At 46.7% G+C, this 25518-nt stretch overlaps 1 protein-coding gene across 14 annotated transcripts in view; it reads left to right on the top strand.

Annotated features, from left to right (window-relative positions):
* FBRSL1 (fibrosin like 1) overlaps positions 1-25518 on the top strand; it is a 510214-nt gene that overhangs the window by 453455 nt on the left and 31241 nt on the right. For all 14 annotated transcript variants that reach the window (XM_017815486.1, XM_017815477.1, XM_017815483.1 and 11 more), the window contains one exon: positions 1237-1282. In XM_017815486.1, the coding sequence (XP_017670975.1) occupies positions 1237-1282 (46 nt within the window). The remainder of the gene's footprint in view (positions 1-1236; positions 1283-25518) is intronic.

Here is a 25518-nt window from a genome sequence, read left to right as displayed (position 1 = left end):
ATGCAGATCTTCTTGCATTTTACTATTTGTTTTTTTCCTTCTGAGTCGTCATTTAAAATATATAGCAATGTAATACAATTCATAGTGCTCTTTATCATGCAAATCTCCCAAGGCACCTCAGAATAAAATCAATAAAATCAAAAATAAAATCAGCTTAGTTCAGCCGTGGGTTGAATTAATTCATTGTTTTTAAAGCAGAGTCAGGGGAAAAAGGCGTTTTTCACTTCCAGTATCTTTTGCTCGTCAGCTTTGTACTTCACCCCATTTTATTCATGCAGCAGTCAGTGCCAACACGTTGGCAATACTTTCAGCTATCTTGTAGATGGTAGTAATGTAGTAATGCTGATCGTGCTCCTGCTCCCAGACCAGCTTTGATTCTGGAGAGGCTACTTGCTATTTTATCTGATGGCGAGGAGGAAAAGCTTATGCTGAAATAGGTTGACTGTTTGATATCCGTTGGGGGGGGAAAGGAAGCCATCAAATTAACTCATAAAAGCTTTATTTACGATGAACGGACTTTTTTTCCCTCTCTGTCATTATCATCTTCTCTGTAACCTAGTGACCCTGATTATCATGAAGCTGTTTACAAGGTTTAGGTTAATTGGATTTCTTTAACTATTTCCCAGAGCTGTGAGGAGCACAAATCCACTGCTGTGGAGTTCAGAGCATAGTGCAACCCAGTCTCCAAGAGGAAGACGTTTTATTTCATACTCAACTAAGTGCATAGCAGCATGTACCAATCATTTGGCATAATATTAAATAACACCCTCCTTCATACGGATGTGTTCAGTTGCAACTTGTGTTTCCAATACACAAATTACATTTTGCATGTTCAGCAAGAAATGAGCTTATTTTCAACGAGAGAGCCTTTGAAGTGTGTTTTGGTTTGTTTTTTTTTGTTTTTTTTTTCCTTCAGCTTGATAGCAGTTTCACTGGTTTTGTTTTTATACGAGGAATCATGGATAAAATTAGCTGTGCATTGCATGGTTGCCTAAATAAATGAGACAAGAGGATATAGTTGGGTGAGATCAGGACAGTACTCGTGTATACGCTTTGCTCTCATCTCCTCAGGATGCATGCTTGTTCTTTAATGGCACAACATTGCACCCTCCAGGTGCAATGTGCAACTGCAGGTCTACAGATAATCGACTTGTTTTATGAGCTGTGTTTTTGTGAGCAAGCCTTCCGAATTTCTCCTTCAGTATTATTCACCCTCTTTTTCTCTTCCTTTTTCAGGCTTCTGTAGGCTCTGAGAAGCTGTTCTCTCCTGCAGCAAATAAAGGTAAGTGACCTGGAGAAATGCTTTCCTTTTCTTACAGCAAGAGATTCGGGTTGCGAAATCTGTATTGTGAGAATAGCAAGACATCAGTTTTGCCAGAGCCTTTAGTTTGGCCACACACATTGTCATAAAGATCAGCTTTACAGGCTTGTGATGATTAAGTTGAAATTTAGAGCTGCATTGTCTCAGTGTGGGGTGGGATTTCTTCCCTTCCAGTAAGATTTGTAATAAATGTCTTGGAGAGAGGGTTTACTGACAAAGGAGAAATCAGTCCTTGCTGACTTGAAGCATAGGGGATATGCTTTTCTCTCTAACACAATCAAATCCTCGTTTCTTTTAATCAAATCAATATTTTGGTGCTGCCTGTATCCTTCTCCAAGGGCTCGCCCATCCCTCTCCCCTCGTGCCCACAGAGCATTCCTGCCTGTCCGTCCGGGTTCTCCCAGCGCGGGGGAAGGTGATCAGCACATTGCAGGGTTTCAGCTCAGAGCTCCCACTATTCCTGTTAATGAGAGTTACCTGTGATAGGCACTGGGTGTTGCTAAGAGACTGTGCCGTTCACATTCCCCTTGGGAGGCACGGTGACATATCTCTAAATACGCCAAGCCCTCCTCTGAGGGCTCGGTGCAGCCATAAAGCAGGGCTGCTCTAGTTTCATGTGTTCCCAGGGATAATCTCACTGAGATGGATGCTGGGCAAAAATACCGAAGAAACGGCCTTGGAGAGGGCAAACTGTGGTCCATGATGGAAAGCCTTGGGCTGGGAATGGTTCCACATCACCGTGCGAGGGGGTTTGTGTGGCTCCGAATGGGGCATGTGGCTGTTTGCAGCGTGCTCAGCATTGAGCTGCACAATGAAATGGCTTCAGAGCAGTAATGAATGTTAGGGGCATGCAAATACCCCAAAGAGGGGAGATGAGGCCCATCAATAAGAAGTGATGAAATAAACCTTCTTGCCTTATTTCAGTGGGGCCAAGAAAGGAACGATTTCCAGTTGTGTAGGAGTAGGTGCTGGACACGGAAAGGCATTTTGGTGGTTGTGTGCTCCATCACCTGGATCTAGGCCCAGTTTATAGCTGGGCTCTTCAGCAGCAGTAACTATTAGGAATTCTCTTTCTTTCCAAGCTTTGCAGATTTTCAATGCCAAATGTGGGAACCGATGACAAGCCTATTATGTTATTACATTTGCAGATATTTTTTCAAAAGTATGCAGCTTTATCTGGGGGGAAAAGGGAAGTTTAAACAAATGGTGGGGAAGAGCATTTCTCTCCTCTCACTTGGCTCGCTGATAAGGCAAACCAGATTGCCCATACGGCACTGCCTCGGCAAAACAAAAATCTTGCCATCCTGCATAATGCCTGGCACAGAGATCTGCTGGAGAGGCTTATGTTGAAGCGTTAGCAGCTTTGTTGGCTCCTCCTTGTGCTGAAGCCCAAAATCCCCCACCCCTTCATTTCATGGAGCAGCTCAGCAACATGAGTTTTCAAAATACCTCCCTATCAGGAAGTTAAATGTGCGAACGCTTGCGAATTTGCTGTCTTGAAGTTTGTGTTCAGTGCTGTTTATATCCCTGTAACTTCAGCCTGTTCCTGTTTGGTGTAATGTGGGTGTAGACGTTGCCAGCTTTGAGTTCAGATGATGGCTTTTGTCTCAGACTCCTCTTTTACCCTGGTCCTGTACCGGTGTGCCTCGTGATCAGTTTGGGCTGCCATCGTGGGCAAGCTCTCCTGGGGGCTGCCTCAGCTTTTGGCACTTGCCTTGAGAGGTGAGAGAAATTTGCCTCAGCAAGATTTTATGCAGAAACCCAAACAGTGCTAAGTTTTACCCCTCGCCCTGTTATCGCTCCCGAAACGCAGGAGCCGGATTTGTCTCTCGCACATGCAAATGAACAGGACTGGGCTCGGGGCTGCCATATGGCCGCGAGAAAGTGACTTTCAAAGCGCTGCACTTAAATTCCTTTTGTGAGATAAGAGCGTTGATTTAAGGCCATGTTCTCCCGGGCTGGAGCCGTGGTGGCTGTGTGGGGAGGGGATTAGCTTAACACGGTTTCCTGATGGGCACGTCCGTGGCGTGGCACGTGCTCATCCTCTCCCGTGGGCATTTGCATTGTGCCCTTCTTTTGTAAACATTTGCGGCCTTTTTGGAGAGATATTAGCTAGCAAATGTGCAGCATCCATGCTACAGCCTTTATTGAAGGTAACCAGGCTTTTAAAACACATGAAGTGGATTCATTGTCTGGTGCAACCGCCCCGTTCCCAGTTCATTGTCTGTGCAGCTCCCCCTGTCCCCACAAACTTCCCCTGGGGATGCGTTTGGCCCTGCATATTTGTTTTATGCCGTCCCAGTTTATCAGCAGCTTAGCAATGCAATTAAGTATTAAGATAGACGGGTTTCACTTATTTGAGGCTGGAACAGCTGTAAAATGTCACCTTTGACCGTATTTGAGGGCTGCACAAAGGGCCGGAGGAGCAGTGTCTTTGTCTGGGGCTCTCTGGGTAGGGTTTGCCTTTGCCCCCTCCCCGCCGGGGCCGCAGTGGTGGCCGTGCTCCTCCTCCTGACATCAGTTCATCTGCAACAACAGATGCACGGCGTGGACATCCACTTGGGGACCAGTCACTACTGTGCTGCAGGCAGAGGTGTCCTGACCCGGGGTGACCTCGGCAGTCACAGCTGTGAAATGGGCTGAATGGGGCACTTTGAGCTTCCAGGAGAAGAGGAGATTAAATCCTCTGTGTAAGGAAATAATAATTAAAAGTAAGAGGGGAGAAGCCCTGATCTGCTCTGCTGACAGTCTTTGTTTTCTGACTCAGTAAAGCGTTTGTTTGGCCAACTTGTCGCTGCAGCACAGAGTTACAAGGGCATTTGCTGCCGAGGGCCGGGTGTTACATCCTCCTGGAGAATAAATCAATAAGCAAATAATAAAGGTCTGTTTGCTCTCTCATGCAGCTCCTTTCTCACAGGAATCTCCCAGCCAGTGCTTGTTTTTTCTGAAGGGCAAGTGCCAGGAAGGGTAGGGGAGGCGTAGGCGAAAGCCAAATCTGTCCCTCTGTCCCCAGGCGGGAGGATGAGGCAGAGGGATGACAGTGATGGATAGGAGGGCACATGTGTTGTGGGGCTGAGGAGGTGAGAGGGATGGTCACCCCTGAGTCACTGCAAGGACCTCCTCCTGCCTGCTGTGATCATGTTTTGAAGTGTGTGATGTAGGATAGTTTGTATTTTAAAGACTTGAGTGTTGGGTCCTCACTGCTGGCTCCCTCTGTCAGTGGGCTTCTCTGAGAGGTCTGGCTGGAGGTGGGTAAGCTTTCTCCCACCACTCTTTGCTCCAGACCTGCTGTATGCCAGGGAAAGCTGGAGAGGTGGTTCCTTTTCCACCACAACAGCCTTGCAGCTGCAGCCCAGGTGACCTGCTGAGTCCCCAGCATTTGAACTCAGGGCCACTGGCAGGGTTAGGGTGAAATGGGCCTCTTAAGGTAGCTGTTTCCCAAAGGGCTTGGTAGGTCAAGGGCCCCGAGGAGGAAAATCTCCATGGCAGAGTTAAGTGGAGCCTGGGCAGCAGCCCAGGTGTCTCCATTCCTAGCCCTGGGCTGGCTGTGGGTGAGGAGGTGCCTGTGAGATGAAAGGGGTGTCCAGGAGCCCCCAGGGCAAGAGACACCCATGGAGGAGCCAGACCTGCACAGCCACGTCTGCCCTGCAGCCCCGGGGGGCCCTGAGCAGCAGTGGGGACACAAGGGCTTTGGAGTTTGTTGAAGACAAGTGTGTTGCTCCTGTCCTTGGATGAGAATCAAGCTGGGCACAGAGGGAGCAGTGTAATCCATCTATCTGGTGGCACAGGGTGTCTGGCCGGGCCCCAGCCCTGCCCTGGCTGTTGGGGGCTTGCTGAGCCCCACGCCTTGATCCCCCCTCCTGCAAAATGAAGACTAATGCCTGTCAGCCAAGTGTGCTCAGAGACTTAATTAATGAATGTTTGTCAAGCGATTTATCAAGAGATCCTTTTAATGAGAGATTCCATAAACAGTGCAAGGCTTCATTTTCATGGCAATAATAAATGACAGTGAAAGTAAGTCTTATCCTTCCCCCGCATAGGCACCCCCCAGGAAAAAAGATTGCTTACCCTCTGCTCTCGCTTCTCCCTGGGTTTCTAGGCAAAGGGCTTTGAAGTGCTATCTTTCATCATGAACTGTACACATCCTCAAAGCTCTAAAGCTCACAGCCTGTGTCTTATCCCTCTGACAAGAGGGAGGCAAGCTTTCTCGGCATGCAGGTCGTAATTGTCAGCCATGGGATGTGCCGCAGCCACCCGCCCCAGCGGGCTAATGCAGCTTTTGCTTCTTTGAAGTTCCCTCCCTTTATTTTCTGTCCTCTTGACCACAAAACTGTGCCTTGGGCCAGCAAGAGAGATTTCTTGTTCAGAGACGACACTGAGCTCTGACAAGCACATCTGAACCAGAGAAGAACCCTTGTTCCTCTGAGATCACTGCTCCATAATGTTGTTGCCTTAAGGGGACTGTCTCTCCTTTTTCTCTCTGCTTCTTCTCTTCCTTTTTCTTTTCCTTTTTTTTTTTTTTAATTCAGCAGTAAACTGTCACACTAAATCATTTTAAAAGCTGGAACTACAAAACCTCCAGTGTAGGACATGCTGTTAAAAACTGATGGTTATTACTGTGAGATGGGGTGAGAGGGGAAAGGAGGGGCAGGGGCAGGATGGGAGAGCAGCAAGTCAGCTCTCCAGGAGGAACCTGTGAGTGCCTGGTGAAGCAGAAAACAACCTAAATGCAGCTGAGCTCAAGACACCGTGCCTGGCACAGTTTGCAGCAGCACAGCTCGATGGTCTCAGCACTGACAGGGGAATCAGGAGCCCGGTGTCTCCTGGGCTTGCTGTGCTGCCTGCATGCCTTGGTCCTGTCCCCCGGCACTCTATCTCCAGTTGTCAGGGTCAGAGACTCCCTGTCTGGGCTGGGACAGCACCTCCTGTAATCAAGCCCACCTCTCCTTCAGGGCTTTACCTCACTGTGCTGGGAGGGAGAGCTTTCCATCACGGGAAGATCTGCCCAGACAGAGCAAACACGTCCCACAGCACCCGCTCAGGCAATTAGCTGTGTTTTACATGAATGCAGGTCAGGAGAGATGTCATAAATCTTCCCAGATTTCTTGTGTGGGGTCCACAGCAGGATCTGAGATGCTGCATCCTGTCTCTTGATCTCAGTTTTATCCCCAGGTTCTGGTTACATTTTGATGAGGTCACCATCTTGTGTGTGATTACCTTCACAGTCAGGGAACTTGAGAGGGGGGTGATAATTTACAGCTGAATCTTTGGACAGGAGTCCACCATGATTACAGGCATGCAAAAATTTCCACAGAAGCATCTGTAATAATAGATAAAATTAAGTAATGCACTTATTTAGATAGCAGCCATATTGCTATGATTTATACAGTGCTCAGGATTCTTTGCAGCTGCTCTGCTCTCCATGCCACATCTCTTGTGATTTTATCACAAGCTTACAGTATTCTGTGTTTTTCATGAAACCCAGGCCCTGAGAGGATTGTACCAAAATCTAAGCTTTAATTTCATTTTTTAAGCAAGAGTTTAGTCTTCCTGTCTGCAGAGAAGAGCCTGGAACTCTTGACTCTTCTGTACCTCACAGCCAGCAGGCAGTCACAGAGAAGCCCAAATACCTTGGTTTTAACCTCATTTTAAAGATAGTTTGTGATTTCTAAATGCTTGGGGGTTGGCAGTGCTGGATAGCCTGAACTGATGCTAAATGCAGCGTGTGAGTCCCAGCATCCTCTTTTTGAAAAGTTCTATCTAATTTTGCCACTGCCTGGATGAGTACATTAGCTGTCTTGCATAGGCATATATGGAATTATAAAGTGGCCTGAGAAGGAGGAGGACTTTGATTTTCAAACACTGTGGGTACCTGAGATAATCACCCAAGTCACAGCCAGTTATCCACGTTCAAACCGAAACTAAACACACAAAATAGTGCAGTCTTTCAGTCTTGTAGTTTCCTGATTTTGCAGGCTAGGCTCTGGAAAGCTCAGCCTTCTCTTTGGGAATGGGAATGTACTCTCTGTCCCCTGTAAGCTGTGTTGTGTGCATTTATTATTCAGACCATAACCATCCCTTCCACGGCAGCTGTCTGTGAAATTATGATGGACAAGCAAGAGAGACCATTCACTTAACCACACTGTCCAGTTGGTTCTGTAAAACTCAGGCTGCAGAAGTGGATAATTTATTACCTTTGACACAGACTGAGCGTTGTGTGCCTCCCAAAGTGAGAGCTGCCCCGTGCAGGCGGGCAGGCTTTGCTTGCACCGTTGCCCGTGTGGTTTGCACAGCGACCCCCAGGCTTCTCTCCTTCGAGGGAGCCAGCATAGAGCTTTCTTTGTAGCTCCAGGCTGCAGCCAAGAGAGTTGAAAAGTTGAATTATAAACATTTCCAGGCCTTCTGGTTGGTATCTTGTGTTTTGTTTTGTTATTTTAAGGATGTGGGGTATGTTGCTGCATTCCTGTCAGTGAGATTAAAATGAATAGAAGCAATACTGTAGGAGATAAAATGTGTTTAATTATTTATTCAAGAATTACAGACTGAAATTGCTTTTTGATTTAAAGCATCCAAGTCATGGATATGTTTTTGGAGTAGAGAGAGACTCACAGAAACATATATATGCACAATTACCTAGGGTAATGTAAGAAGTCTCTTTGCTCAACTGCCCTTCCTCCGCAGAATTTGTTCATTTCCTTAAAGATTTTAAATTTCAAATGCGGCTTTGTTAAGTATCACGGAAAGCTAACTGCATGCTGTGCCTTGCCCACCAAAACGTAAATAAAATAAATAAAGTCCTCATTGTATAAATGTTATGAAGTGGGTGGTTTATTTTCTTTAATTATACTTTTTATTTAAAATAAACTATAAAAGCAAAATATTATATATCCTGAATGGGCCAGCACAAACTCATGTTGATTGAGTAGGCGCATTCTAGCTTTTCTCGGTTCATGTGAGAGTAGATAAAAGGACCATCAAACTGTAAATCAGAAGGGGAAAAAAACAGAAATTCCTTCCAAGTGCATTTAGCAGTTTACATTGCCTAGGCTTTTAAAGGACGCTTGAAAGATACCATCCTTTTACTCCTTGTTTATAGTTTGTTTTTCTTTTTTCTGGAGTAGCAGAAGCCAGCGGGTAGGTCTCGGTGCTGTCTCCAGCTGCGCTCCCTGCTCGCAGGATGCTGGTTGTGTCTCAGCACCAGAAGGATGCTGTAGGGCGCTGATGTTAAGAGCAGCAGTTGCAATCCCCACAGAACTGTTGGGTCTTCTCAGTTCTGCTTTTAAAATACCTCAGAGACATGTTTTATTCATGGAAGATTTTGTAAAGTTTCGGCTTCTTAGAAAATTAAATGCTGGGTGTAAACCTGATTCCCTCCTCACATGGACAGGCATGAGGGGAAGTGTCTGGGTGTCCTGTACAGGTCTGAGCTGTGCCCACCACAGCCCTATTTAAACCAGGCTTGCTCCTCGTGAAGAGAAGTCCTTGTTCTCTGCATCCCCCTGACCTGTGCTGGAGGGGTGTGCCACAGGCTTGTGCTGGTTTTTCCAGCTCTCCGATGCTCCTTTCAGGGCCACCCTCCACCCAGAGCTTTGTGTCTCTGTGGTGGAGCAGTTTGACAGGTTACCCGTGGGCAGCTGTGCTGTGGAATAGCCCACTGGGGACTCTGCAGGTCCCCATCCACAGGGGGTTTGACAGGGCAGTGCCAGGTTTGGGTGCTGGGGGAACTGGATCTGACCCTGGCTTGGCTCGTGTTTCCTTCTGGGCAATCAGTGGGAGTGATCAATGAGACCAAGGTGTGCTGTTTAATTGCAAATGGATCTGGTTACTCTTTTGTGTGCAGTGCTGGGGAGGTCTGTAAGTCCCAGTGAGAGACTTCAGGAAAAGAGGATGCTGTAAAAGAGGATGCTGTCAGCCTGTCGCTGCTCCTCTCACTGCCCCTCCCAAGACCAAGGCCTTCCTCCCAGGACAGGGCTGGGGCTGATGACACATCCCCACTGTCCCAGTCAGCAGTTCATGCCATGTTTCTGGTTCAGTTTTTCTGTTTCTATTAGCTTCAGCTGAAATCAGTGCTGGAAGTGGTGGAGCTCTGTGCTCCTGTCCCGTGGGAGGGGAGGAGGGAGGCCAGGCTCAGGGCTTGCTTTCAGCCGTGGGGCTCCTGGCATTTTCCTTAATAACTGTGCTAGTCATGCATGTGCTCACCGCTTCCCTCAGCTCTGTGCTTCGCTGGCCATCCTTCCTGCTAACAAGGGCTGAACACGTTCCCTGTGGAGCCTGTTAATGTTGCTGCCGAGCTGCCCAGGGACTCACAGTGTGAGGCTTTCCTTCCACCTCTGCTGTGCTCAGCCCTGGCTCCCGGGCTCTGTTCAGCCAGGTAAAGCCATACTGACTCCATTAACTTCCCTGCGTTTATTTGGGTTTACACCAATGGATAAGAGCAGGACTTGGCAGAGTGTTTATGTTTGCGTGTCTATGTTTCTGAAAAGGATATTTGTTCTAGTTTGTTGGGGTTTTTTTCCCCAAACAGTAAATATTTTCTTGTGAATCACTGGGAGAGGAAAGTGACTACGGTGCTTTTAGTTCCTGTATTTGCTTTAAACTGATGGCAAAGTCTTACAGGAGGTAATAGGAAATTAAAATCTTTTTATATTTCTTTTAACCATCCTGCAAAATTTATTGCAGAATTATATCCCCGCTCTGGGATTCTGTCGGACAGTTCAAAAAGCCTGGGGAAAGGTTCTTGCTCACCATTAAATTTTAAAAGTTATTGAAGTAATTTTATGGAGCCCTATTAAGTTTCTGAAGAAACATACTAGTTTCATCACTAATAAATTCTTAAAGGCTTATCCATAAGGGAATAGTCAAGAGTTCCAGATCTTTCTCCAATGAAATGGACAGTAACGTTTTGCCCTGTTGAAGATCCATTCTTAAGAGGTGAGCAGCAAAGCTGGGAAAGCCTGATTACACCCAAGTACATCATGGAGCACTGTGAGCTGGTGTTTTGCTGGTCAGCCTACTGGAGTTTGGGTGGAGATTTTAGAAAGGAGAAGGTTGTTTTGAAAGGTGAGGAAGAAGAAGATTGCAGATGCATCTCTACAGATAAATCCTTGCGTGGTGTTAGACCCTGTTTCTGAGCACCATCGTGTTCAGGAGAGGTTGCAGCCTTGGAAAAGAGAGACAGTGCAGGCTGGAAGTCCCCGTGTCTCAGGCACTCACAGTGCTTTCAAAATAATATAAAACAATGTGTTCACTGTGCTTTTACACCACATCCAGAAAAGCACATGGAAACTTCCTCCCAGTGAAAGGAAAGTATCAAGCTGGCTTTGTGCTTAACTTAGTGCTCACAAGCACCTTTCCTAGGGGTGCAGAGCCACCTGATGAACAGCGAATGGGCTGGGAGGGAAATAAAATGTGTAATTGCCAGTTTCCTTCATTGCACTCCCCCTCCTGTTGTGCATAAAGGAGGCTATTTAAGTCTCAGCTGGAGTGAGGTTTGGTAATAAGCAGACATCTATGAACCTGCATCTGCTGCTGGTGTCTGCTAAGTTTGTTCTGTATTTCCATATTTACTGACAATCCAGTTCTGGGAGAGATCTGTCTCCTGAATGCTCCTTGTCTTGTAGTGCAAAACCTGTGGAAGAAGAGTTTGTCCCTTCAGTCCCATGAGTCCTTGTCCTTCTGACATCTTGGGACGTGTAGGACCAGGCAGCATCGCTAAAATTCACATCAGAGTTTGCAAACTGACCTCAAGCTGCGTTGGCTTGTGAATGTTAAACTGCAAGCAAAGCCAGAGGCTGCTCCCTGGGAATTGAGGAAGGCAGGGTGGCAGGGAAGGGCCAGCCTTGTTGGATGAAGCGGCCAACATTTCATTTTCTCAGTACTCTGTGATTTGGCTTCCAAACAGCTGAGCTATCCCCAGCCAGCTGCTTTCCTCCATGGTTGGCCTCCACACATGGTTGCAGGAGAGGCGCTCACAGTGCAAGCTCTGCACAGACAACCTGCTCTAATACAGGCTGAGTAGCTGGAGGAAGAAATTTACAGTGTGAGCATTGAATGTTTATACAATAATGAACATGTCATTATTTTTATTACTGAATCGGTCTTTAAAACCGAGCTAGAAACCTGAAACCAGCAACTAGAATATGTCCATCACATTCTGTACCAATCAATTTAATAACCTAAGTGGAGCAGATTATTTTATACTTTTCTTTAGATCAACAAAAGAGTTCTCTGAGCATAATGTACCTTTTGGCCTGAAATACTTTTGTGTTGCAGGCCAGTCTCTGGACTGTTCATGTCATTCCAGCAGTACATGCTGTAAAGCAGCCTTCAGCAGACATGTGGGGACCCCCACTGACTGGCAACCCAGTCAGCCAAGCTTAGTCCTGAGGCCAGGGCAGGAAAGGGCCTGAGTCAGTGCTTGTGAGCAGCAGAGCACCCTTTTGCCAGCCGTGCAGGTGGGAGTAATTCAGAGGTACTCTGAAGATACTCCAAATGGTGGTGTGTGCTGTACCAGCTTAAATGCCCCCAGGAGCCTGTGTCAGTTATCTCAAGGCTGGTCCAGAGAGAAATACTGCCTGGGCTACACTGCTGGCAGTCTCCCCAGTAATACCATTGCTTAGACTAAGAACAGACCAGCATGGCAGACCCAGAATTTGAAAATACTGCCCGAGGAGCTCTCCCCTGTCTTCCCATCACTTTTCCTCTCCTCTCAAAAACTGAAGAGGAGTGGATCCAGGTTTTTGGCTCAGGCCCGTGCCTGCTGCATACATTTCCTCCACCAAATGGACACAACTATAAACCTCTTTCTGCATCATTTCCTGCAGGCATGTACTAAACATGCCACCCAGGTGTCTCGGTGTAAAGCCACTTCTTGCTGTGTCTGCTTCTGTTGCTGCTGGCGGGCTTTCCTTTGCATGCTCACGGCAGGGCCCCCATCACAGTGTGTTCATTTTAAACAAAGAGTGCATTTGGATTTGGAAGGGTCTGTCCCATCAGGTTGTATCAGAGTTTCTCTTGAAGGGCAGGCTGGGTTTTGTTTTGTTTTATTTTCTGTTTTCCTCTCTTTTTAATATGATCCCTGCAATTTTGTTTTCACTGAAATATTGACTGGCAGCATTGCAAATTGCCTGCATGCAGTCAGGAGCTTGCCAGCACTTTCTTACTCAGCTAGCCGTCAAGGTTGTGGATTCCACCACAGTCGGTGCCAGGAAAGCTGTTGATCAAAAATATTCCTAACATCTGTGAGTCCTCTCCATCCAAATGAGATGTAGTTACATTCTCCTTTTCCCTACGCTCCTTCCAAAGTGTTGCTTCAGACACCTAGAAAGCCCTGGTTGCAAATCATAAGCTGATCTCTGTTTGATTTGCAGCTCCATTTCCAGCTCTGTCGAAATCCAATATAAACTCCAAAGTGCCCTTCCCCCAAGCATAATACGTGAAAAATATCCTCCTGCAAAGGGAGAGCAGGCAGGGTGTGTTTCTCTGCCCCATAACTCATTCCATCCAGATGCTGTCTCGTGCTGTCCATGGCCGCTGTGGTCATAGGCCAACAAGGAGGGTCTTGTGTGGGTGGGGAGGGAGGACACGGCCAGAGCAGGGTCCCAGGCATGCCCAAAACCTTGTACACACACACACACACACACACGTGTGTGTGCACACACCATTCTGCCAGCACAAGGAGGGGGCTGGGGGCGGGGAGGAAAAGCCTGATTTCCCTTCCACCCTGTTCCTACCACCACCACCAATTCACAGGCCAACTATTAAATAATTAACGTACCCAGTGGGGCAGGAGGAATCAAAAGCTGTTGTGTTCCCAAGTTTTCTCTGGCTCTGAAAGGCACGGCTCGCTGTGTATTCTGGCACCTCGGAGCGGGTTTTCCTCCCTCCTTCGTCTCCCCCTTATTATCCCGTATGTGTGCTGGAGAGGGAAGTGGCGTTCCCAGCCCAGCGGGGGATGACTGTTATTTCAGACTAGCAACAGGGGAAAAGGAACAGCCTGTTGCCTGATTGATGTTTGTTTTTTGTGGACAGACACCAAAGGTTCATTAGAGATGGAAGGTTTGGGAGGAGGGGGGCGGCGGCGGGGGAGACGCTCGCTCTTAAGGAACTATTGTGCCCCTGTGCACTAACCTGGGCCTGCACTTTCTTTGACTTCTGTGAATGTCTCAGCTGTACCGCTCTGGCCCTGGCGACTTTAGGAAAATATACACTCCACAGAGGTTCCAGTGAGAGCTCTGCGATGAGGGGGTCAGGGGAAAAGGAAGGGGAGGAGAGAACAATGCAGTAGGTTTTGCTGTAATTAATTTCAAATGTGCTGCTCATCTGTTCTCGGGTTTCAAAGGGAACAAGGGGAGCTTGCAGGGCTTTTCCTACCACATCTATGTCTTTCCAGAGGTGGGCTTGGAAAGGCATCTTTCCCTCCATCTGTGGGTTTGACCAGTCTGGCAGCGTGGGGCGCTGAGGGCAGCACAAACCAATGCTGAAAATGATTTGCTGTCCAGAGATGAAGGAGAGGGAGAGAAAGGAAGGGTGTGGAAGAGCTTCTTTTCGTACCACATTGGGTAGATGAAGCTGGAGAGACTGAGGAGATCGGTATTGGGTAATGCAGATTTCTCTGCAAAGAATTAATAGAGCACATTTATTTAAATAACAAATGTTATTTGCTGCTGTTGTTGGTCCTTAAAAGCTTCCAGGTTATGGTGCAGGTGAACGGTGTGGTTAGAAAGCTTTTAAAGGTTTGGGTCAAATTCTCAGTCTCTTGCTGACTTGGTGCCTTTGAGAAATCTCCCTTCCTATGGTTGTGTTGGGAACCAGTAAGTTAGTGTTAAACCTTTGGTATTATGGCATCTTGAGCAGGAACAGTTTCCTCTGATTGCAGCGTCTCAGATCTCATCTTGTGGACTGTGCTGAGTGACACTCAGAGCAGGGGATTGCCATCTGCTGCAGGGCATTGGCTTTGTGTCCTTTGCCTTCAGGTCTCAGTATCGATGAAGTCACACAATTGCAGCAGTAAAGAGAAGCGAAATGGGCCTGTTAGATTATTGACTTTACTCCACTCAACAAGATACGCAGATGCTAATTTGATAGCCCTATGAATCTTAGCCAGAAAAATCAGTAAAACAGAAACTTAAACTACTCTAAATTACTGTTAGTGCTTTAACAGCTCTATTTTCAAATTGCTCTTTGCTTAGAAGCTTGCACTGAACCCTGAAGCTGGTGGATAATGACCTCTTGTTTAAACACGTGGCTACTTTACGATCCTTAGCTCTTAGAAAAACCAACCTCAGTATTGGGTGGTGAATATTTCTGAAGTTTGGCCGTGAAGAAAACATTTCTACAGGGTGATTGAAGAAAGTGTTGTCTTTTCTGGTCAGAAACCAGTTCAGTGCAGCCACAACGAACTGAATACCCCAAAGGTACTTTTGAGATGGGTGCTTGTTTGGGATACAGTTCTCTGCAGGATGCCAGTGCTGGTGTGTGACAAGTAGAGCATGACCATACAGTGATGAATGTTTCTGTGGTTCTTTGGAAGGGATGTAAATACTGCAGTGCCGTTCCAGACTCTGTAAAGGTGTGTGCCAGGTTTTGCAGGCTTACAAACTAAACAGACTTTCTGGCGCTGCTGTGGGACTGGCTGCTGAAGAGCTGGTCAGTGGTAGTGTGTCACCAAACACACATGCAGACGTGACCAGCTGCTGTGCATGGGCTGGGGTGGGCACGTGGATCTCGACGTGACTGCAGTGTGAGTTGTGAACAGGCAAAATCAGTATGGAGAACCAGAGAAAATCGGTATGGGAGAAGCCCAGAGCTTCAGCATGTGGCATATCTGTAGAAGACTGCAGGGATTTCAGACTGTTTTCTCTGTAAATTTCTTGTAGAAGAGAGGGAAATCGTATTTGGAGAATATTTGAGCCCACTGCCACCCCCTCTTTGTGGAGAGAAACCCGTATGAGAAAGGAGGAAGATCTGAGTTGAGTCCAGGTTTAATTTCCTGATCCTCCTCCATGGGAAGAAATATCCCTTCCTTTTAACTCTTGAACAAACAACTGCTTTGGCCACATCATAGCAAAGTGTCCTTTCGATCACATCCAGATAAACCTGGATTCCAGCATTTGCTCTTGCTCATGGATGTTTCTGTACCTTGTACTTGCCAGTAAATACAGGAAAGGAGCAGTACCTGAGGTCTCTGCAGAAAGCACATCTATTCCTCTGCCTCCTTGGCTTGTAGCTGGATTGGAGACCATATCCTAATTCCCTGCACACAGGGAGCAGCCATAACAGCACTTTGGAACGCAGCAGGGGTGCTTTGAATTCTCGCTCTCAAGTCTTGGCCAAGCCTTTCCAGCTTGTCACCTCTCCCCTCATCAGTTTTGACAATAAGGGGAGAAGAAAGGCGGATCGCACGGCTGGAGAGGGGAGGTGGGGAGCGAGCTGCTGTCCCGGGGCTGCACTTCTTTCCAGGAGAACTGCTGTATCCAAGCACCACACAGCAAGCCCAGCCTTTGCCGACCATGCCCTGGGGGTCCTTCCCAAGTCAGACTTCTTTACCTGTCAAGTATAAGGCAAGAGATTAAGGTATATTGTTCATCTCTGTGTACTGTGATGTTTCTCTCCAAGGCAGCAGATCAGAAAGTTACTGTAGAGGAGAGTTTTGCTAAAGAATAAAAGCAAAGCCCCAAGGACAGTTTTGCAGGTCTGGCTTTTTGATCTAGCACAAAACTTTGTTCAAACAGTGGATGGTTTCTGTATGTTGGAAAGGATAGAGGCTTTTGCTGGTTTTGTAAAGCTAGATCTCAAAATCCAGGGCAGAAGACAGGCTCAGCCCTTAGCCTGGTCCATCAGGCTCTGGAACTGATACAGCATTCCTAAAATCCCCCATAAAGCAGAGAGAGCCACCCCATTCCTTGGCATCCTGGGAAGCTGTTCATCCTCCCTGTCCTGGGTGGGTGCACGTACTGTTCATCCTCCCTGTCCTGCAGCTCCCAGGCTGCAGTGCCAGGGGGGCCACAGAAGCAGCAGATGTGCCTGCCATCCGAATGACTCCCGCGGGTGCTTAGTAAAACCATGGGAATCAGACTTTTCTTCTCTTTTTATTAGTTACAAATGATTTTTCTCTCCTTTGAAGGATTCCTACCACCTGTTCCAGTCAGCCAGAGAGATTTGCTTTAGAAGCTCATCTTAAAAAGGGAGAAGGGAGGGCTGGGGTATTGCAGAAGCCTTGAACCACTGAGAGTTTGCCTTTGGAGATTCACAAGGGAAGAGCAGGAACAGGGAATGCTGTAGGGAGGTATTAAATGAGGCCCTTTTGTTTCTCTCCTTGTAGAGCATGAAAATGCCCAAGGCATGAATACTCTGTTCAGATTACTCATGAACATTTAAATGTCTGTTCTGGTAATTTATAAAATGAAGGGGAGGGAAATGCCTTACACAAGGAAGAAAAGGGAGACCTTTACCAGCATCCAGCACTGGTAACTGGGGAGTTGCTCTGGGCTGCTGTGGGAACAGGGAGGGAAGGTGGATTTATCTTGTGGATGCAGCAAAGCTTTAGTCCCCAGAGATGTGGTATGGCATAGGAGAGGCTGACTGCTCCCTCGGTGCCTTTTTCCTCCTTTCATGATGGGGAATATTCTTTTTTCCTTCCTGCCACTCTTGCTTGTGTTCGGTCTTAAAAGAGGCCAGGATTTTTCAGAAACGTGCAGCACCTAATGTACAGGGAATCTGGCTTTGGTTTTAACAAATTAATGGGAAGAAACTCTCATTCAGAGCAGGTCCTCCGAGCCTCGGGCAGGCTGAGAGCTCTGTGGGAACAGCCCAGCTCAGAGCCAGCCTGCCTGCGAAACAAAGGGATGGGAGAACTCTTTTAAAAACACAGCAACACCTGCTGTCTGCAAGAGATTGTTCCATAACTGTCCTTGCTTCCCACCTCTATATATAAAATAATGGGTGCTCTGTCCTTCCTGGCCTAATTTCCATTTGTGAACTGACCACAAGGTAGGGTGTGATAGCCCAGTCATTGCCGTTAGCCATGACCATAATCTGTAACAAAAGCACTGTTGCTTGTGTTTTTCTTGTGATAATTAACCCACTGTGAGGTCCTCAACCCCAGAATGGACCAGTGCTACTGTTTCCTGTCTTTTGGGAACAAGCACAAGCCTCTGTGGGATGAAGAGATGCTGCTCCATTTGGATAGGTACCCAAGAAAACCTAAGTGGAATGGCCAGGACAGTAAGCAGGCTGGGCAGAGGCTTGAGGATGCCCTGGGGTGTTACAGACCCAGCAGACCAGCCAGGCACGTTGTCTCTCTTCCACTATGAAGTGTCCCAGTCCTGTGTCACTCTGGTGTGAGGACCCTCAGGCCTCCAGCTCCATCAGGGCTCCTTGTTACAGTTGCATCAGGGGGGTGACCAAGGCTTACCATTTCCCTCCTTGTTACAGCAGACAATTAGTGGACAGACAAAGTGCTAGATTAAAGATTAGCATCCTTAGTGCAAGCCAGGGAGGAGGAAGCTAAAATGGAGGCATGTTAGAAGCTGGTGCCCCCTTCATTTTGTCTGTGGTTGTGGGCACGGATCTGTGTGGGTTTCCCACTACTGACAGTGCAAAGCAAATATAGGTCATTTCACTGTTAGGGTGAGGAATCAGGAGGATGGTGTGGATTTTATTACTTTCAGATATTTAGGCTAGAGGCTCTCATGCTGTCAGAGCTGAATCAACTCTCAGCCGGTTTGCACGCAACATATGTGATAGATTTTGCAAATGAATATGTTAATGTGGGAGGAGGTGGTTCCCTGCAACTAACCACTGGCAGTTTGGAGTGGTGTCCTCAAAAACAAAACCATATTGTGTCCTCAAAACCAGTGGCACCACAACTTGGATTCTGCCCCTGGAGAGATGAGGCGTTTCATTTGTAATTGTTGGATTGATTAACCATTTGGGGTCCTTTAGAACAAATGCACTTCTCCTCCCTGCAAGGATCTAGGATGTCATCTCCAATTTAATATGAGTAAAGATGCCTCAAACCATTGCTGAGGGGCTGAGTTGAGGACCTGCATTGTTGCTGCCACTTCTCTGTGAGCCTCCTTGCTGCGGAAGCTATAAATTGCTTCTTACTGTGCTGAGATTTCCTATCAGTCACAAATACTTATTATTTCCCTCATGTAGAGGGCAGCACTCCTCCAGCCTGTGGGATCTGGAGTTGATGGGGAGCAGGTGGCTTTGGGTAGACATACAAAGACTCAATTCTGACATCACAGAGAACTGCTTGCAGGAAAATACAGATCTAATGAGTGAAGGATGTTGTCTGCTGTGCTAATGGGGAGTGGAAACTCAAGAATTAGCTTAGACTCCACTATCCCCTCCTAATGTGCAAGAATCTGGGATTACAGGAATTTGCCAAACCCGAGTTGCTGCTTAGTGCTGGATTTTGGCTTGTTTGTGTTTCTGCAGTTTGGAAAAACTGTGACATGGAGAGAACTTGAGGGAAAAACTTAGAGTGAATTCAGTGGAATTGTTGGTACACATGGCAAACATGTGAAAACAAGAATATGAATTATGCAGCAATTACTGTCTTGGAAAAGTACCTGCAGGCTAAGCCCAGATACTTCTCTCTTCCTTTCACCCAATACTGAAATAAAAACGTGCAGCAGATTCGTGTGAGGCCATTGCTGTGATTATCCTTACAGGAGTCTGAGCCTGTACTTGTTTGTTGCCCAAGACAGAGGTTTAGTGCTGTGGCAGTGCCAGCTCAAATCCAGCTCAGAGGGTAACATGGGGTTTGTGAGAGCTGTGGCTCTGCCTGGGGAGTGGGACAGGACAGAGCCATGTGCTGCAGGGCTCCCTGCAAACCCATGGCACCAAGAAAGCCAAATACCTCAGTCAGTAGGGCAGTGAGGACTGTCCTGAGTGACCCTCACTGCAGTGAGGAGCCTCCTGCATGGCAGAGTCACAAGGGTCTTCCATGGCCATGACAACCTGCAGCAGATTCCATGCAGCAGCCTTGTAGAAATTGTTGTGCTTATGCCTGATGCTCATTGCAGGGCCACTGCAATGGGTGTAAAGGGACTCCAAGGAGTCAGTGGGAGGAGGAGTGTAGAGCAAATATGTGGGTTTGCAAGTCCTGAGGTCCTGTTTAAGGCTTTTTGCTCATTCTGGCTGGCATCTCAGCAATCCATGCAGCCTTACACTCTCCAGCCTTGAAAGACTTTTTTCCACAGCCATAAACCCTCACACAAGAAGAGATTCAAGAGCACCTTTCCATTAATAAGGTGTGATTCCATTGCAATGCACGACACAGTGTTCCTCTCTTAGGTCTTATTAGATGCCAGATCATACATTATCCTCCAGCCTATCCATCACTGAAGTATTTCCAAAATTTCTACTGCCCATTGAAGAATTCACACTTCATCAAAGGAGAAAGCTGGAAGGAGCTTTGCAGCTGCACTTCACACGCTGAGATCATGCTGAAGGAGTTTGCCTTCTGCAGTGCAGTGAAGTGTTCTGTTCCTTATTGCATACCAAACCTCTCTTCCTGTTTAGAAGGAAAAACCAATCATCCCTCACATTTTTCTTTCCAAGCATCCTGCAAAGGCATCCTTCACATGCTGTTGTGTTCTCAAAATGTGGTTCCTGTGGAACCAGGTGGGAAGGAAAAGATTTTTCTGAAGACGCAACATCTTCCAGTGTGGGCAGTGGAAACAAAACTGCAAAAAATCAAGGATTGAGAACTGAAGTGAAGAAAAGCTCCTCTCTTGTAGCCCTTTTGTTATCAGTAGCTAATACGTGCAATTCACGTGCAACACAGTCCAATTTTCTTGATCTTTACAGTGGGTGTGTTTAAAGGAAGAGTGAACTTTTTTAGTCTTAAAAAAAAGCAAAAGGCCATCCGTGGCTTCCTGATGCTGTTTATGAACCTTTTTTGCCTGTGCTGTGCTGTCAGTAGCTGTATTTATTCATTGCTCACTGTGTGAATTAAAATGTTGAGGCAGCTCCTGACATCCTTCTTCCAGCTCATCCTTTTGGAGTGAATATTTGGTTGCCATAGGGACCAAATCCAAAGGGCACACACCATTCAAGTAAACGTTCCTTGATTAACAACTTGCAGCTTGTCCCTTAAATATTTTAATTATCCATGATGCAACTGGAAATGTTGTTAATGTATTCAGTCTGTTAATTTCAATATCTCAATTTTTTCTTAAGATGCCATTCAAGCAGGTCTGGAGCTGGATTTTGACCATGCCAAGAGGTGTGAGATGAGAGAGCTTATTGCTCCTGAACTTGCAGGGAAATCCTTCCAGTTTCTCTTCATCTTGACCCTAGATTCTCAACCAGGTTAATGGAAAGAGGTGCTACTGCACAACTGCCAGCAAAATGGAGGCAATTTGGTAACAGCTAAACGTGTTGATTTAGAGTAGTGATGTGCTGCTGCTAAATCCAGGGGAGGGATCTCCCTGGAAGGTGCCTCCTGGAGCCTGGGAATGCGGAGGGAGGGCAGTGGGAGACTGCAGGGTATGAGGAGCTGCTGGCTGGAAGGCAGTGGCCCCACTTGACAAGCACTCGATCTCAAGTGTTGTTTTCACAAATTATAAGTGTATTAGCACTAATGTGACAGCAGTTACTGAACTGTGAGGGCTGGACATAACAAATAAACGAGATGGGATTTTGCTTGTTTGTGCATGGTCAGTCCCTCCCCTCAGTGCCTGTTCAGCAGACACTGTGTGACCTTGCAGCAGAACTTTCCATTCTCAGAACTCCAGCCATAACATCAGGTGTGGACCTTAGTGAAGTTACTGAGGACATTTCTAAACAGATCTGTTTTCCACCCTTTTGTGTCTTTGAGGTTTGGCTTCCCTGGGCCAGAAAAGCAGCTTTGGCACTTCACATACTGACTGCACACGTTGCATGCAGTGGGTCCTCTGCAGTCTGACGACTAGCGAGGACCACTGCAGACTGAAATCCAGCAGAAATTATCGCTGCTGTCCTTGTTATCCCTAAAAATTTAAATGGCAGAATGTAGCACAGAGCCTCCTGAACAACGTGCTGTAACAGTGGGTCTGGAAGGCACAAAGCATGTGGGGAATGGGCAGGTTTTGTGGCTCTTCAGCAAAGATCTCCAGGTGAGTTTTCTTCCATGGCATCTTCAGTCCTCTGTGCTCTGCGTGTTCCCTGCACATCCCTCCTGCTGGTCCTGTGGATGTTTTGCTGGCTTCCAGGGCTGCACAGCCAGCTTGATGCCACTGTGTTTCCATGCAAGAGGACCTGCCTCTAGCAGAACCTGCAGCAGCCTTTGGTTGAAACGCTCTTCCCTCTTGCTGACATTTGCTGCAGTCTGTTGGCCTTTACCTGTCTGCCCCCTTACCTGCTCCTGTTCTTGCATTGCCTGATCTGGTGTCATTTTTCCATGTGTGTGCTGAGCCTTGTCCAAGGCTGTTCCAGCATATCCAACAGTGAGTGACAAGGGAAGCAGCAGTAATGTGACACTCATGGTGGACAGGAGCCAGTGCCCTTAGGCTGAAGGGTAGGGTATGAACTCATCTTGATTAGCTCCGTGGTGTGGGTCCATCACCACTTAATTGGCTGCCAATAGCTCCCCTGAGGAAGGGTGATGGATTGGGCTCAGGGGCCTGCTGGAAGGGGCCAGCCTGTCAAAGCAAGGATGTGTGCAGAAAAACGGCTCTCACCTGGAAAGGACAGGGAGTTAAAGGGCACTGGAGAGCCTGAGTGAGGATGGTTCCTCTTTTCCTTACATCAGGACAAGCATCAGTTGTCTTCCAAGGCAGAGATGGGAATTTTTGTGACCCTGCATACGCTTGGCTGGTTAGGACAATCATCTCCTGTTCCCAGCAGAGATGATCTGGTGTTTCAGAATGTTCTTTCCTGCCTTTTTCTGGTTTTGGTTAGCAAGTGTGCTTTCTCAGCCAGACGTTGACTTAACTTCTCCAGGCTGGACGATCTGAAAGGTCATTCACGCTCCTCCGGAATAATCTCACTTTCTGATTTTACTTTAAATCATTTCTTTGGGAGTTTGGAGTTCTCTGATGTCATTTAAAAAAAAAAATAAAGTCAAAACCTTCATAAGACTGTGCAGATGAAACAAAATTGTTGTCTTAGCCCACACAGGGTATTATGCAGCCTGGCAGATCCCTTCCTTGTAGCAATAAGAAAAGGATTTGGCATTTAACCTCTTGAAATTAAACCAGAGTGTGAACTTCAATAGTTCAATCTTATCAGGGCTTTGCTAGAATAACAAATTGTGAAAAAATGTAATCATGTCTCCAATGTGACCTTGGCAGATCTGCCTCTGTGATGTGAGAGAGATTAGGTAACTCTAAGCAGATGTCTGTTTATTTTGAAAATAATAGTTATAAAATCTTTCTTTTCCCAGTTTGTTTGCACTGCCTGTGAAGGATATGACAGAGGGAATTGTGGTCTGCATGGAGCTCTCTGTAACAGGCTGCTCTATTATGCTGAGCAGTAATTGCTCTTGGAGGTTTGAGTTATTGATCTATTGTTGGGGGTTCAATTTCAGCGTAAAGACCTGTGTTCATGATTTAATTGGAGTGATTAATAACTCACTCGCAGGCTAGATGGGAATCAATAAGGATTTCAAACAGCAAAAGTAGTACATTTTCTCCTGTAATGTAGTAGTTGATGGTTTATTATTTGCCCTTGTTTGCCTAATTAAAATCATAAGATTCCTTGGTATATAGCAGTTCTGTCTGTTTAAAAGCTTCCATCTGGAGCTGAGGATGTGTGCTTGCTTGCTTTCATCTTTGGAGGGGTGTCTTTCTAAACAGCTTATTTACCGTGTTGCGTCTGTCATTTGGATGAGGGGCACAATGTGCCATCACAGGTAAAAAAACCAGAACCAAACAAGACAAACACACCTTTAGTAACTACAAGAAGCTTTAGCAATGTCTTCTGGCCAGGGAAATAGAGTGGCTTCTATGTCACTGGTTTGTAGGCACTCAGCATCTGCTTAGGAGCAGCACTGAGGAGATTCAACCCGTTTGATCCACCATTATAGCCCCGGATTAAAAAGCCTGTATGAAACTTTCAATCTCATTACAGTGCCAGCATCTACAGTAGGTGCTTTAGCTGCAAATCCAGTTTCAGCTTTGCATTGAGACCTTGCCAGAAGCAGCATTGCTGGGGAAATGCAGTGTGACTTACTTCGGGGGGATTTGAATGGTGATCCTCCTTCTTTGTGCTGTGGCCCCAATCCTTGTGTTTGGCACCCATTTTCATTCGGCTCCTGCAGCCCTGGTGTGTCATCATGTGTGCTTCCAGCTAACATGCCTCGATAGAGCATGGAAAGCTCCCAAATCTCCAGGAATAAAACATCCCATTAAAGAACCATAAAGCAGCAAATCGGCGTCAAGTCCGTAGGTCCTGATGCTGTTGCTCTCAGTTTCTGGGGGAGGGGGTGAAACCTTTCTGTGCTGCAAGCTTTCACAACAAAGGCTCTTATCTCTGGAGCTGGCCAAGGAAAACATTTAGCATAGTGGGTCTGCATCTTCTTTTTGATTTGCAGAGTCCAGTAAGCTTTCTGGTGGATGTGCAGATTCCTGTGTGCCAATTTAATCCTAATGATGGTAGACCTTTTCTTTTTGATTAAAGTTCACATCTTGGTATATATGTGAGCCACAAACTGAAAACACTGATCTGGATGGAAGTGTTTTGATTTTAAATAAATGTTTCTGTAGGAAATCTTTCCTACTGGTCCTGAAAGAACCGAAGTAAATGTGAATTTGCCGGTTTGAGTTTTTGATGGGGAGAGAAACTGTAACTGGAGGTGGTCAGGGCATCCTGGAGCCCCTGGCTGGGATGGTGGTGAGGGATATGTGCAGAGCCAGCACTGGGGAGTGCCCACAGGTCATGTCCATGTGGGTGTGAGAGGAGCTCTCTCTGCTCAGGAGTGCTCCTAACATGAAAGTCGTGGAGCATGTCAGCCCTTCACTCCCAGGAGTTGCTGGTTCTGTTAAAAATGTGAGCTGCTTTCCGTGTCGTGACATTATGAAAATGACTTGAAGATATTTCACTTTTAAACTCGGGCGCTTCGGAAGGGAAGCTGGGGGAAGACACCCTTGGAAGTTAATTCTGAGGACCAAGCTGACAGCTTTTTGCCATTGCTGCTTTCTTCTGGGTTGAAAAGCTGAAGGCTTGTTACAGCCCCAGCATACAGCAATCTAGCAGGTTAAATGACTTGGGCAACACAGTTTATTAAAACTGGCAAGTGCTCGCTCCAGTTCTCTTCCTGATAGTCAGGGCTGTCTGGGAGAGTAATTGATAGTGGCAGCTGTTGGGAGGGTGTTTCAGATTGCAGCAAAGCGATGTGACTTGACAGACAGCTCTGTACAAATGAACTGAGTGATAGGGGCCGAATCCAGAGCGGGCTGGGAAGGAGCTTCCCGCTGGAAGCCAAGGCAGCGCTGGGTCTCAGGGATGGGCTGGGGGAGCAGTGCCAGGAACAAAGGCCAGCTCGGCAGTGCAGGCTCAGAGCCAGGTGTGAGGGTTTGTGCTCGGACTCAGCTTACTTTCCTCTGTGAGAAAACACTGTAATTATTCATGGAGAGCCCACCAGCAGCCCGTGGTGTTCAGAGGAGCCCATGTCACAGGAGAACGTTGTTTTGCTGCAGCCTAACGGGTGTAGTTCTGCTGTCACGATGGCAACTTGGCCTTTGCTTCTCAATGCTAAAAATCATTCACTTTACACACCATGGACCCTTCCAGACAGTAGTTAGATGTGCAAGTCCCAGGTCTTTATTTTTTATCTTGAGCTGATTTGTGTTAAAATAGCTGGAGGAACTCTGTGCCCCATGTGTTGGGTGCTTCTGTATTGTCGCTCTGCTTGCCTTGCCTTTGCAAACCAGCCTATAATCATTTAATGTCTTAAGTAGTGCTACCCTCCTAAAATGCAATGAAAAAGCCATCTATATAAAAGCAAAAGCCAGCTAGGGATAAAGAATTAGCACTTAAATATTGATTTTCACTTGTAAGCACTCTAGCAGTGTCAGTGTTATCGCTGCCAATGCAATCTTGTGCTTATGTTGTGTTGCATATCCACAATACATTATGCAGCAGTCTTAAAATTCAATATAAAATATAATAAAACACTAAATGTTTACTGATGTTCACTGAATACACTCCTTTAGTTACTTCTTTGTTTTGACCTACTGCTGTAAAGTCATGCTTTTCTTTAC

This window comes from Lepidothrix coronata, unplaced genomic scaffold (genome assembly GCF_001604755.1).
Source record: "Lepidothrix coronata isolate B3197 unplaced genomic scaffold, Lepidothrix_coronata-1.0 Scaffold51, whole genome shotgun sequence".
Classification (NCBI taxonomy): Eukaryota; Metazoa; Chordata; class Aves; order Passeriformes; family Pipridae; genus Lepidothrix; species Lepidothrix coronata.
This window is presented reverse-complemented; position numbering and strand designations above follow the sequence as displayed.